Raw genomic sequence first — 15,259 nt, 5'->3', positions numbered from 1 at the left:
GTAGCAGCATAACACCGCGCTATGACAAGGCACAGGGGAAGGACAGGAGGTCGCCAATCCAGGATGAGGTGCGAGCATCAGTCGAGGAGTAGCGAGCCTGCAGGATGGTTGGAATGCAGCAGCAGGGAGCCTGGACAAGATGGGAGCAAGTGGTGGAGCGCAAAGTCTCATCGGCTGAGCTTTGGAAAGCCGAGCCCCAACAAATAAAATTCTTAATCCAGGCTGTCTATGATGTTCTACCAAGCCCATCCAACTTGTTCTGCTGGGGGAAGGTGGACTCACCATCTTGTCCTCTGTGCCTGAAGAGAGGGACCCTGGAGCATATCCTCAGCTGCTGTTCGAAAGCCCTGGGCAAGGGGCGCTACCGCTGGCGCCATGACCAAGTCCTGAAGGCCTTAGCGGACACCATCTGCAGTGGGATTAGCCACTGTAAGCACCTCCGCCCAGTGAAGAAGACCATCACTTTCGTCAGGGCTGGGGAGAAGCCAACATCAGCCACCAGGATCACCTCCTCTGGCCTGCTAGCAATGGCACAAGACTGGGAGCTGAAAGTTGACCTGGGGAAGCTTCTGAAGTTCCCAGAAACTGCTGCCACAACAACGCTAAGGCCAGACATAGTGCTGATCTCGGAAGCCTCCAAGCAGATCATTCTCTTGGAACTCACTGTTCCCTGGGAGGACCGCATCGAGGAGGCCAATGAGAGGAAGAGGGCAAAGTACGCTGAGCTGGTGGAGGAATGCCAAGGCAACGGGTGGCGAGCGAGGTGCGAGCCCATTGAGTTGGGATACAGAGGATTTCGCAGGCCAGTCCCTCTGCAGGGCCTGCAACATGCTGGGCATCACAGGGGCCAGTAGGCGAAGGGCCATTAAGTTGACCACCGAGGCAGAAGAATTTGCTTCTAGGTGGCTGTGGATCAGGAGAGGAGAGCCGTGGGTGAGGTAGTGCTACATGGACACAAGCTTGATCAACCCCGGCTGGGTCGCCTGGGTGAGGGTGTCTGATTGTTGAAAGACCCGAAACACCCAATGACCCCAGGTAACATCACTGATGATGTGTCCAGGTGCATCACAAGATGATGTATGTCAAAAGTACCTCTTCTATACCCTTCTACATGTGTTATATTTACATTCCATACGGGTATGTAGATGTTACACCCATGCTGCATGGGGATAGATGTTGTTTCATTGCTTTGTAATGTTTATGAGTAAGCAATACAAGTCAAACCTATGCTGATTTGGAACCAGGAGACAAATGATTGAAATAAGCGTGCTGTGTGTAAAACGAATTAATGGACGAATCCACAACTCATCCAAACCTGCTCGTTCAGTTAAGCCGTTTCATTGTTGCGAATTAATCATGGACTCATGCATTACAATTTTTTTTTTCTTTTGTTTGAACAACACCAAGTCATTTTATTGCTGTGAACAGTATCATTGGCAGTCTATGATCTTTCCTGGTTTTATTTTGTTTAATAAAACAAGATACTGTTGTTATTATTTATTAGTTATAGCTTAGTTATTTATTAGTTAAAGTCCCTGTGCAGCCTCCCTTTTCTTACATTTAAATTGTTCCTTTAGTTGCTAAATTACAATATATATATATGTAGTTTTTCTACTTATTAGTCTTTGAAAAGATTTTAAAAAACCTTAGCAGACTCGAGACTGGCTGGGCATGTCAGTTCTGTCCTAATTATTTATGCATTCACTTTTGATTGACAGCCCGGGCCACTCAATCCCACTGACCTGGATCAGCACTCACTCCACGTAACGTCAGTTGTTAGCTAACGTTAGCTAGTTATCATACAACCGTAATAATGGATAACAAGTACAGCATTAACAGCATTAGAAATATTGAGCCGTATATGTATGAGCCCATCGCTTACAGCCTACAATATAGGACCCTAACGTTAACGTTATATGGTTTTTTGTGGCAGTAACGCTATAACAGTCTGGAGAATACAGTGACGTTACTTTCGCCAGCTAACGTTAGCTATATTTACACAAGATAAGTACAGCTCATTGTTACATTAGCAAAATTATCGATAGCCAGACAGCAAGTAAATAGGGGAGATGAGGTTAACGGTAATGTTATAGTTTGTAGGCTTGATTCGATTAATAGCAGAACGTCATCTAGCCGGAACAGATGCTTACTGGAACCGGTCCGTTCAACCAGCTTTGAACTTGGGAGCGCACACTACATAAATATTCATACTGGGTGAGTGTTTTGGCCACCGCACATTGGTCAATGCAAATTAGAAACATTCGCGATTTCACAAATTTGGTCTCAAAACCACCAATACCAAATACTCCACCAGGCGGCAATGTCAAGCATTGTATAGTTTTTAGGTGGAAAAATCTAACTCATTACATACATGTATGAAATACTTTTAAAATCAATGTGTAAGTAACCTTATAGTCTTTGGTTATAATATAAGCATTTTAAAATCATGATTTTGACTGCACAGGGTCTTTAAGCTATTTAGCTAGGTTTCATTCAAATTGGCCCATGTACGTTTAGACAATGTATTATTTACATTCTGAAAGACAATTTGAGCAAATTTCTCTCATGAAAAAAGTGACAGCCCAACTCTGCACCCCCCACAAAAGAATGTCTTGTGAGAAAAAACTGATTAGTATATCCTTATCCTCATCTTCCATTGCAGTCATCAACTATGGAAATTGAAGGTATGCCCTGCGCAATGCGCCCAGCTCTTAAATGGAATAAAATGAGGTAATTTTATTGGCTGTTAATGAACCAAGCTGCACCACACCCACTGATGAATTATTCTGTATAATCCAGCCCCTTTTCTAGGTGCGCCACGCACTTTGATGTCTATGCTCCTTGACTCTGGTGGCGAAAATACCAACATTCACTAGCCATGCCCCGTGCACCCACAGGCCACGCCAATGACTGTATCCATGCACCGTGTGACATTGATTCCATAAAATAGAGCCTGATATGTCAGAAATAGTTATGCATGCTATGAAGAATAAAAAATCCCATGTTCACATTGTGCCTATTGTGATATATTGCAAACAATAACAAAAAGAGGTAACAAAATTATTTTAAAATTATTGAAATTAAAAACGAAGGTAATTCTATAGGCTCCTAACTGGTGAAATGTGGACACATGGCCTTGAAAACTAATCATTTGGTGGATAATGAATTATTTATAGACAAAGCAAATTACAAGTCAAACCAGGAAAAAAGTCTGAAAGAACTTAAACACGTGTTAAACTAATTGGGATCCTACTGATTCATATGATTCATAGCCTATTCTTATCATTCCTATGTATGTTCCTTATTATAACCCTGCGAACTGACTTATGGCAGAAGGCTTAACACACTTCACTGACTTCAACACCAAATGCATGGGCTGCAGTTCACCATAATAATCCCTTGGGATGTATTAACACATCATTTCAATGCACCAATTTTGGTTTCGAAAAAAAACTGTTGGTATGCCTAAGCATTGTCGTTGGCACGCTGTGATACTTTTGGTACTGTATGTTGGTTTGCCTTATTTCTATTGGTGCAGCTGCAGGAGAGGTTTTTTTTGTTCTGATTTGTGTGTGTGTGTGCGCGTGTGTGTGTGTGCGCGCGTGTGTGTGTGCGCTTCAAGATCAGTCATTTACATTTCAGAGTCTCTTCCGGACTTGTACTTACCCTCAGAAATATATCAGTAACACAGATTATTAAGTATTAGGCAGATTTTTTAGAAGATGCATGCATGTATGTATGTATGTGGGAGTGTGTGCATATGTTCACTATTGTGCATGCCTTATTATGCATGTGTGCACGTTCATGTGTGTATGTGTGTGTTTTTGTGTTTAAGTGTGTAGTTGTGTGTGCATGCCTGAGTGTGCATATGTGTGTCCATGTGTGTGTGTGTATGTGAGTGCATATGTGTGTATGTGTCTGTCTGTGTATGTGTGTGTCTGTGTGTGAGTGTGTGTGCACACATGTTCCTGTTTATACATTGCCAAAAGCAGTTATCATCTCATAATGCCACTTAAGAAAAGTAGAAATTCTAACCAGCAGTAGTATTCAAAACTGTTAGCAAACTACAAGCAAAAGTTGTTCATCTGGTTTTACGTTTTTATTAAAATGAGCCAAGTTGCTTTTAGATAAATTTAAAAGAAAACAGAATAGTATTAAAGTGCCTGTAATTTTATTTATTTATATTTTACTGAAATATGATTTCAAAAATGAAGGGGATGCGCCTATTTCCTGTACACATGCCCTGACCAAAATCCGTACTGTTGTAATAAGTTTGCTAAGGCTGAGCACTTTGCTGGGACGGGGGACTTGTTAGTGTACTTTGGTACTGTAAGTACAGTAAATGCAGAAGTGTATTTTGGTCCTTCATCTGTAATTGAGAACATGTACTTGATACATTAGCTGTACAAGCTTCGGAATTTGTAGGGTAAAATATAAATCCATCAAGCTTGACGTTGCATTTGAAGATTACTAAAAATGTGGTTGTTGACAGTCAAAGGATGTCCTTTAACCCTGTTCGTCTAAATTGTTCTCCTTTTTTTACACTTAGGAGTAGAGGCGGAAGTAACGGTTTCAAATTTTAATCAGACGTTACACGATAGCTGTAAAAAAAAATAGTCAGGCGGTCGCAACTAAAAGGGACACTATACATTTACGATGCACTTTCAAGGGAGGATGCGGATGTTTTACGCAACTCTTTACTATTCATAGGAGGCTATCATGCCTCAGCCTGGAAACTTGGCCATTCATTTTTCGGAAACACAAGGTGGCTGGGAAATCCTTCTGGACCTTCCTGTCCTTTCCGATATTTAAGGAAGGAAATGTCAAAGTAATTTCAGCCCAGGAGCTTCTGGTGTAATTTGACAAGGGAAGGGTCGCAAGAACTTCTGTGACCATAAGAGTGTTCCTGCTGTCCTGCTGGTGTCAAATGCAATGCTTCAGTCTTTACAAGTCCAATACATTCTGAACAGAACCATTCATTTACAACGTACTCATGTGCAGATTAGAGTGGTGCCACATTTCAATTTTAATTTCTTTCTATCATTAAAAATGACTGTGCTCATTTGATATAGGATCTAGTGAGGCTGTAGTGGTTCCCTATTACTAGATTTGAAAACTGAAATTCAAGTTTTCAGTTTTCATATCTGTAAAGTTACCATACTAACTTTGCCACTGAGTCCTGTAATGTAAGAACAAGCTGGACTGTCCTCTACCGGCTGTTTGGCTGTAAGACTCTTTGTATTGAACCCAAGTGACTTTCTATTTACCTTCTATTCATGATCCTGAACCACAGGATCTGCATGTCTGATGTATGTGTTGCTTACATTTATAATTTAATCTCTTCTTAACTATTCATTTAATATTTTAATTTTTTACAATTTTTTAAGAAGTCACAAAATCTATAATTCATGTTACTACCGTTGATCTTCCTTATTGAAACAGTTTATCTAATTGATTTTTGGCTTCAGCGTAGTTGATCAGACATTTCCTTGGGAAGAGTGATTGCACTGTTCTTTTCTCCTGCTGCATAATATCCCATCACATTAGTAAGCTCCTCTAAAGCATGCTCTGCTGCGGTCACTTCTTTTCACTGAGCAGTTCTCCATTTCATTACATCTCAGCATTTACCGGTGGTCTTATCCAGAGAGTCTTACAGTGATTACACATAACTTTTCTTAAGGGAACAATGGCAGTGCCCCCGCCGGGAATCAAAAGGACCACTTTTGGGTTACATACCCAGTTCCTTACTATTACAATACACAGCTACCCCTTGTGCAGTTAGCCAAGGTTGGCTGCAGGCGTTCATTTGACTAAACACTCAGTTGCATGAGGAAACAGGGACACGCCAAATGATACTGCTCCTTCTGGGGCAATACTACTGTACATCTAATTATGTGTTACTCAATGGCTGCAGTCATATTCATGTGGTTATGATTCAATTCCATGCCAGAATTTGTGGCAAGTCCTGACAAGGAAGCCAGTATAGTAGCAAAACAAGCCTCTAGTCATCCCTGTATAGGATAAAATATTTAGACAAAAATATTTGGAATGTAGTCTGGGATTTGTCTAATGTTTCTACAATTATGCACAATTATATGCTTATATTTTCATCAGTTACATAAGGATTTACAATAAATGAATGATTGATTGAATGGTGGATGGCTGATGTTTGTTTGTTGTGAAGTCTTATAGAAACGGGACTCAGCAATTAATTTACATATCACAGAGGATAAATGAACAGAAATTGTATCTATCAGTGCAAATAGGTTATTGCATGACACTCCTCAGCATTCAACATTCAAAAATAACTGAAATGGTTCTGTCTTTAATTAGATTAATCTAGCATCTCTAGCAGATCTACATGTACATGTTTGTACCAATTGTGCTTCTTTAGGTCAAAATAACTATCACTCATATCTGGCTACAAGCCTGCAGGATGTTTTGCATCTTGGGTCTCTGTGTTGCCCCGTCCCTCAGAGATTATGAAGAAGGAAGTAGTATTAGAGCGTATCAGACCTAGCAACTGCCACTACCAGTAAAGACGCAATTAGTTACATGCAGTGGTGGTGTACAGGGAATCTCTGGATCAAAAAAAACAGCATATTTTCTAGATCTGTGGTACTGTGGAGGACCATGCACTGTGCTTTCATTGGCTGCTGTTTACTCACTCTGGTGAACTCAGGTAAGCATCCATTAAACTGAATAAAACAACACAGACCTTTATGTTACATCCTGAAAGTTCCATTCTAAATATAGAGTAGTTTCATCCTGGTGGAACATGCTTGCTGCATTAATTGTTCATGTAATCTTTGTATGAGATGCAGAATCGAAGTCTTCACAAAGGCCACGCAACTCAACATCTAAATAATTAGTCCTTTTTAAAATTGCTGTTGTTGATGTACTGTTTCAGACTGTAATTTACTCTTCATGGTTTCTTGTCAGACAGCTGCTTTTTTTCAGGCTTGTTTTTCAGACCATCTGTCAGTAAAAGAGGAAGTCAGAGAATCTGGCCAATTTCATAATACACACAATAAGACATTCATGAGATCATGTGAAAATTACATTTTTAATGATTAAACAAATTAATCTGAATGTACGCGATGTACATACTTTCCATGTGCTACCTTTACTGAATCTTTGCCAACAGTTTGGCAAGAAAACTTTGGCGATCTCTGTACTTGCCAAGCTGTTGGCAAAGATTCAGCAAAGGTAGCACATGTATGTACATTTCTCCACATGGAAGGTTTTACTGCAATAGTTTTAATACTTGCCATAACTTGCAGTAGAAGCAGAGGCCATTTGTCTATTGGCTTAACCCAGTCCTGGATACTCTCTCTGCATAAGATAACAATAAAAGCCTAGAAGAGGCAAAAGACATCATCAAATATTCTAATGTTTTTGCATTCTTATGAGCAATGAGCATCTTAAGCTGTCACTATTCAGCCTTATCATTCTTTCCTTGTTTGTTTTCTAGCGAGCCTGCACATTTCCCAGAAGCCCCGATTTCTTGGTGTGAAAAGCCAGCGTTCAGTGGCAATCCACTGTGCAATGCAGGACCGGAGTACTGGATCCACGGCGGAGTGGTACAAGGCTTTGGAATACCACCATGAACCCACAGTCCTTGTGGACCTGACCGACCGTTTCAGGTTCAGCAGGAAGGATAACATAGAGAACGGTGTAATGAGTGTCATTAATCTGCAGCCAGATGATAGCGGAGTGTATTTCTGCAAACTGAATGATACCTGGTGGGGGCCAGGTTCTGGGCTACAAGTATTCAGTGAGTATCCATGGGTTAGAACACCCCTTCCAAGTTAACATTTCAAAACAATCTTTAACTCACACTTTCGTCAAACTTCATTTCTGAAAACCCCCCAAAAAATGTCTAAAGTGTCTTCACTGGCATTATTCAGTAGATGATGTGACACTTGGTGTAAAAACATTGGTGTCATCTACCTGCTGAACTAATTGGTGAATAAATAATTGTTGTTACAACGATTCCGAGCCCAACTCTGCCCAGTGACCAAGTGTCATTACGCAGTGGCTTTCATCCCCAGGGAAAGTCAATGCAGAGCAGGCGGAGAGGAGAAGCAGGGTTAAGGACGCCATGATCTTCATCCAGGCTCTGCTGCTAGCGGCTGTTCTTATCGCCTCTCTGGTCCTCCATCTGAAGCAGGTGAGTGGCACATGGATATCACCGATGATCAAGGAGAAATCAGAGGACGTTTAGTTTTGCTACAGGCAGATTTTAATTGTGGCTTCATTTTTATTTGCCCCCAGACAAGCAAAGAAGACGCAATTTATGAAGAACCTGAAGACAACCATATTTATGAGGTATTTCTGATCTTTCCTTATAGATTTTGACAGGAAAAAATAAATAATTGTTTCAGATATATATATATATATATATATATATATATATATCTGTGTGTGTGTGTGTGTGTGTGTCTGTTTGTGCATGCGTGCGTGCGTGTGTGTGCGTGTGAGAGAGAGCATGAGTGTGTGCACACATACTGTATATGCAGTATGCACATCATACACATACATATTTGCATGTACACATGCATGCTCACACACACACACACACACACACATATTTTCATTGTACAACTGATGAAGACAAACAGTACAATAGACCATGAAAAAACAAACAGGAAGAGGTGCAGCAAACAGGAAGAGGTGCAACAAAGCACTTAGTGCTTGACTGGAAGCGCAGTAGACGCAGAGCACCCACAGAAGTGTGGAGGGTGAAGAGCTTGTGCAAACTCAGCCCTGCTGAGGAGGAGGGTGAAGTTACCATTCTGTGACATCAGAGTGGCTCTTCTTCACAGATATGGCTGCCTGGACCCACACTCTTTGCTTCACTTGCTCCTCTCTCCACTATCTGTCAGTTCAGTTTCTCATTCCTTACACTGGCAGATATCCTTAATCTTCCCATTCAGGTCATTCAGTGATTATTATTAACTTTGATATTACTTTAAATACATTCAAAGCTATGTCTCTTGTGTATCACAAAGCTGAACCTAAAACGTTCAGCCAGGAGTGTCCAAGTGGTAAAAAGTAAAAGGTCTTTATTATTCCCACCGCTTGTGTAAGTTGTTTATTGTTTATGCATGCAGTAAGTTCACATCATAGTAAATGTCGTTTAAAATGTATTTTAAATGTTTCTTTTACCTTTGGTACAGGGTTTGGGCATTGAGCATTGCGGTTTGTATGAAGATATTCCAGCTGTTTGCCAGAACTCAGATGCCACTTGGGATAAGACTGAGTCCCCATGTGAAGAGTGAGGGGTTTTTCCTCTTAGAATGGGTGACAGGATCTCTAACGTGACACAACGCGACACTGTGAGAGGAGCTGTCATCTAACTGTAAACGTCGCTGACAGCTGCTCCCTTTCCCTTGCAGTAAGGTGGGCATAATTCTCCCCGGCCGAGCACCAGTCCAGCTAGCAACCGCCATTTGTCCTGGTCTATCCTGTGGTTAGCCACGAGAGTGTCCCACACCGCCTGCCAGCGGAAAAATATCGGTTTTAAATGGAGTAGACCCTCAAGGGAGGGGATTGGCTTTTAAACAGCCACTCTAAACAGCAGCAAAAATTCATAACGAGTCAAGAGGGCCAGAGCAGTTCTTGTGCCTTCTTTAGCCCAATATGTTCGGTTTTATTACATGTCATGCTGGCATCGTATGGACCGGCTGCTCAGAGCTGGGGTGAATTATAACCACCTTATTTAGACAGTGACATGAGCATATGCAGTCTGTACACACGCAATAGCTCAGTCTGATCCCAGGTGCTTAGATATGTTTACGTGCATGTTTAGATGTGCAGGCAACATTGTGGACTGTATTTGAGCATCCACATTAACTCTCAACAGGAACATGACAGAGCATCTGGCCCAGGAGTTAAAAGAACATGTTCAACCCCCCTCAAGCGTACATTAGCATTCCCACCTAGGAATCAAAAATATAGCCTCAGCATTGCATGTTCTAGTCTCTAATCATGTGGCACTGCTGTCCAACATGCACGCTTTCTGTGTACCAATTATGAAACTGCCACAGCCTTTTTTTTTTTAGAGATGTGTAAAATAGTATTGTTTGCTGTTTGCTTCTAAAAACTCTGTTTTATGTCAAATGTATCTTGTAAATGATTCTGACAGTAAGGACAAAGCACGTTGTGCATTGCCACGGCAACTGAAATTAAAAAACATTTAATGCTGTTTTTTTAATCCGAAAGGGTGTTAATTGCATTATTCCTATAACAGGCACACAAACCTTGCTGTTAGCTCCAACATGTTAATTGCCTAATAACAATAGTTAAAAATACTGTAAATAATATTGTTCTGCTGTTACTAATATGCAATGTATTGCCTTCTGGGTAATAGCTAAATATAAAAAAACAGGAGGACTACTCACTATTACATTTTAATAGTTATACATAAAGAAACTAAATAAAACAAATGTAAGAATTTAACCAAGTTTTTTTTTTAAATCCCAAAAGCAACAAAGTCTGCTCACTCCAGGAGGATTTGGTGTTGATCATTTGGAGACCATGTTTATTGCCTAATTAACATGCCGTTTCCATTGTAGCCAATAAGCAGTGTGGCTGTTAAGTAGGCTGCCAAAAGCACTTGCAATGAAAGCAGTGTGTGGTATCAGCTACGGAAGTTAAATGTGTTGATTAAATGGTAAATTTGCTGGTTTTCACTAAAGTTGGAGAAACATTGGCAAGCTAATATGAAATTCCAAATTTTTATACTTGTAATGACACTGGCTATTTATGCAAGAGAGACAGCAGAAAGTTTCAGTTATTGCATGGCTGATCATGCTTTGCATGTGTCACAGCTAAGCTTGGCTTCCAGTCAAAGGTTAATGTATAGTGTCTCATTTAGGTGTGACAGCATACCCATTTTTAACGCCTATCATTTAACATCTGACTAAAGTTAGATATATTACAATGGCTTTGTACAATTTGTTTCGGTATATTGCAATACAATATACTGTATATGATGTATACAGACATAGACATTCACAAAGAATACAATTTCAGTATTTATCAAATACTAAGCCCTGCACACAAAAAATGAAATCTATTAAATTTATTGCATGGTATCAAAACACCGTGAAAAACTATATTTCTGCGAATGTAATTATTAATGCTAATTCAAAGTATGATTGCACAATTCACTAACATAACACCAATCTTTACAGGCCTTGCACAAGACACCAGCTTGTAGTGTTGGTTATTTCTTGTGAGTCATCTCCTTCAGAAATGTGTTACAATTTTCTCCAGTAACAAGGCACCTATAAATTAACTGACATAAACAATTTATAATTATTTATAAGGGAATTATGAATCTGCAAAGTCTGTTTATTAGAATTAAGAGACTACACAATTTGTTTACAACTAATTTAGACACAATGATTATCATATACTTTCAAGTCTTTCATATTTGAAGTTGTTGTACGCTGTCTGGTGCTCACAACACAAAAGGAGACGATGAGGCAGTACTTTGAAAAGGGGGGCAAAAGGTTAAAAAATGCTGTTGATTACTGAAGACTAACGAGTTTACACTTCAAAAGTCTATTGGTTTTGTATTCTCATTTATGTCTATTTTCTTAAATAATGATTTGTTTGATTGGTGTTGGACAATTTTATAGTCATAAATGTTTCTAAGTCCTACAGTGCTCCATGTATGCAGCTGCCCATCTCATTACATTACATTACAGGCATTTTGCAGACGCTCTTATCCAGAGTGACTTACACAACTTTTACATAGCATTTACATTACATCCATTCATACGGCTGGATATATACTGAAGCAATGCAGGTTAAGTACCTTGCTCAAGGGTACAACAGCAGTGTCCTACCCAGGAATCGAACCTGAGACCTTTAGGTTACACGACCAGTTCCTTACCCATTACGCTACACTGCCGCCCTAAAATATCTAAAATATATACAAGCTACTGGTACATGAAAAGATGTCGGAATTTGATAAGCAATAAGAAACCCATGTGCTTCCTGTTACATTTCCTGGTACATTTGCATAGGAGTGCAGACTTACATCTGATGGGTGTTATTCTTAGTCTGTTGTCTACACACGGACAGGAAAATATGAGCCACAGTAGAATATGAGCATGTCATTATTAGCAACATTTTTCCTGATGGTAGCAGCAGTAATCACACTAATTCACAGTAAAATGTCCAGTGTTAAATCAACTCTTACAGAGTACATATGGTTCCTATTGGACTTATATGTATTCTGTTAGAGTTGAACATTTGGGCATTTCACTGTGTAGTATCCTGTTACTGTGATTATGGTCATCATCATAAATATTTTTAATCACACCATGAGGGAATCTCAAAGCAAACATTGAAAAACACACACAAGCATATCAATAATGAACAAAAAGAATTCAGTTGCAAACGGGAGAGTTATATTTGAAAGCTACATAAGCTTGTTTGTGCTAATGGATTCAAATCGTCATCTTTAAAACCATCTTTATTACCATTGTTAGGATTATTTTGCCCTTCTCCGTGGAGTCTAATGCAGGACGATGAAGAACACGCTGACGACGTCTCCTCAGAGAATTTGATGTTTATTACAATGCGCAAGGGAGAGACAAACTCAGAACATTCGGGCAGTGTGCGAAGCAATTCTCTGCCGATCACACTGTGTGTTGTCTTGATATACAGTCCGTGGACATACACATCAAAAGACTGAGTTAAGTGGCGGGCCGGGGACAAAATGGTCCTGTCCCTCCCTGGGAACCCTCACAGCCATTTAGTATAGCTATGTGACATCCTTGTCGCAGACGCTAGAGGTGTTGTACTGAGACACACTACAGAGGTGCTAGACACAGAGGCATGCAAAATTCAGACACAGTAATGGCATGAAAAGGAAACACAATACATATATATATATATATATTGTTGGAAAATTCCAAGAGATATATAACACCTGCTGTGCACTTTTTGTACACCCATCACTATATCAGAGCACATGTAAACAAAAAGGAGGAACTGCTTTCTTCAATCAACATCAAAGAACATCAGGAACTTCTAACGGCTGACATTTTGTTTTTGCCAATTACTTATCAAGGCACATGCAATTTATCAAACTTATCAAAGCACATGTCACTAAACAAATATATTTTTGTTTTTGCCAATGTTTGCAAAACAATATTTAGTCTACAACCTAAAAGGTCAAGAATAGGAGGTGGTTTGGGGAATTTCCAAGGAACATGGGCACAGTGATTCATAAAGTCAGCAAGAGTGAGTGTCAACCAATGAACATCATTTTATGCAAAGTAAACAGATAAGAAATCGATAAACTATGGTGGCGCATTGAAAGAGGAAACACCCGTAAGGAGGGAATTAAGGGGGGTTAAGTCTGAAAAAGTGTGTAAAAAAGAATGTAACACATGATGGCAGAGTTTTCTGCAGAAAGATCTCGGCTTTGTGATCACTGGTTGAGAATAAAGTCTGATATTCTGAAGATTCTGCCTCATCCTCTTTATTGAAAATATTGAAGAAATTCTCCACAAAGATTGAAGAACTTGTCATCTGGAAACCACAACAATATATATATAGCCGCGTTTCCACCAAAATTACCCGGAACTTTCAGTCCCAGGAACTACTTTACCAGGAACTAAAAGGTTCCTTCAGCCAATGGTTGTCTGCGTTTCCACCGGGGTCTAAAGTACCGCGAAGATTAGGCAAATTAGCCCACTGACGTTGTCGTCGGTCCATCTGTCATATGATTTCTTCTGTAACCCCATACTACCACCGAAGTAGCCTACATTATTTTCTACTAACCGGGACAGCCCGGAGGGGTTTATTCCACTTATATACAACGGGTTACCAACAATGACTATATATGATTACTTTTGTATTTATTGATTTTCATATATCCTCTCAAACACATTCATTAACAGCAGAAAACATGCACACGTTGTAAACAATTTGCTGTTTTATTACTTTCTCGTCGTCAATTCCATATAGGCTAATCGCAAAATGACAAGAATATAACGAAAACTCGGACTTGCGTGAAAATGTAAATTAGTAGTGGTGCAGCCACCGTTTGCTTTCCTTCGAAGTTACTGCTAGCCGAGCAGCGAAGTGTGCCCTCCAGATGCGAACCATGCACCATAAATGAGTCCATAGTCTTCCTGGTCTTTTCGTGGAATTGAAAAATGGCAGTAAAATTGAGTAAAATTACGGCAGTCTGAAAAAGCTAAAGGGAAGATTACTAGAATTAACCTGTTATTTTACCAGGATAAAAAGTGCGGAAGGTGATTTCCAGTTTGCTTGTACTGTATCACCAATGTTAATTATGCAGAACTACCGCATACCTCACATAACTGTATCAAACGTTTTGAGTCAATTACAACGGGCTAACAAAGAAAATCCGGAAGAAAATATTCAGCAACGGAATTAGTTTGAATGTTTTGGTAGCCTACGTAATATGCTGTCCCAGCACGAATGCTTAGCATTTTATAAAACGAATACTAAAGCAAGAAAAGAACAGAAGAGCACACGTTATAATTCCAAGACGTTGACAGGCTATAACCAAAAGTAGGCTACTGCGCCGCATAACATACAAGTTTGATTTGAAGTTATTATGAAAATTAATTGGTTTGCCGCTGCATATTTTCAAACATGGCGGGTAATGGCGGAAAATAAATACAACACAAATGCTACGAGTACTCGACCAATCAGAAATGTTCAGCGCTGCAAGCTCCACCCAAAAGGTTCCTGTACTTTCGGAAAGTACTACCCCCCGAGCAGAAACGTTTTGGGGGGTAAAACAAAGCCCCCAGAACTAAATTTAGACCCTAGTTCCTGCGGTGGAAACGCACTGAGTTCCTCAAAAGGTTCCTAGTTCCGGGGTATAGTTCCTGCGGTGGAAACGCGGCTTATGTATGTATATATATATATACTAAATAAAAATGGGAACCTATCACCATATATGAAAAAGAGAGGTGTGCAATGGTATTGTAACTTAATTTTAGGATTCCTTAGAAGCAGTTAAAATCTGACACCATTTTTATTACTCTGCAATAAGTCTTTAATCATTTCTCTGTAAAGCCGCGTTTCCACCAAAATTACCATTTTAGTCCCAGGAACTACTTTACCAGGACCTAAAAGGTTCCTTCAGCCCATGGTTGTCTGCGTTTCCACCGCGGTCTAAAGTCCCGCGAAGATTAGGCAAATTAGCCCACTGACGTATGAAAAAGCGACATTGTCGTCGGTCCATCTGTCATAT

The 15,259-nt window shown here is 39.9% G+C and overlaps 1 protein-coding gene across 1 annotated transcript; it reads left to right on the top strand.

Annotated features, from left to right (window-relative positions):
* Positions 1-6,500: 6,500 nt before the first annotated feature.
* On the top strand, positions 6,501-10,226 carry cd79b (CD79b molecule, immunoglobulin-associated beta). The gene is made up of 5 exons (XM_064321755.1): positions 6,501-6,682; positions 7,475-7,777; positions 8,055-8,173; positions 8,278-8,331; positions 9,183-10,226. Exons 1-5 carry the CDS (start codon positions 6,556-6,558, stop codon positions 9,282-9,284), a joined length of 705 nt encoding a protein of 234 aa, XP_064177825.1. The 5' UTR covers positions 6,501-6,555; the 3' UTR covers positions 9,285-10,226.
* The last annotated feature ends 5,033 nt before the right edge of the window (positions 10,227-15,259 follow it).

Source organism: Anguilla rostrata, chromosome 2, assembly GCF_018555375.3.
Source record: "Anguilla rostrata isolate EN2019 chromosome 2, ASM1855537v3, whole genome shotgun sequence".
In the NCBI taxonomy this organism is placed as follows: Eukaryota; Metazoa; Chordata; class Actinopteri; order Anguilliformes; family Anguillidae; genus Anguilla; species Anguilla rostrata.
Note: the sequence above shows the minus strand (reverse complement) of the source record. Positions and strands in the feature narration are given on the sequence as shown.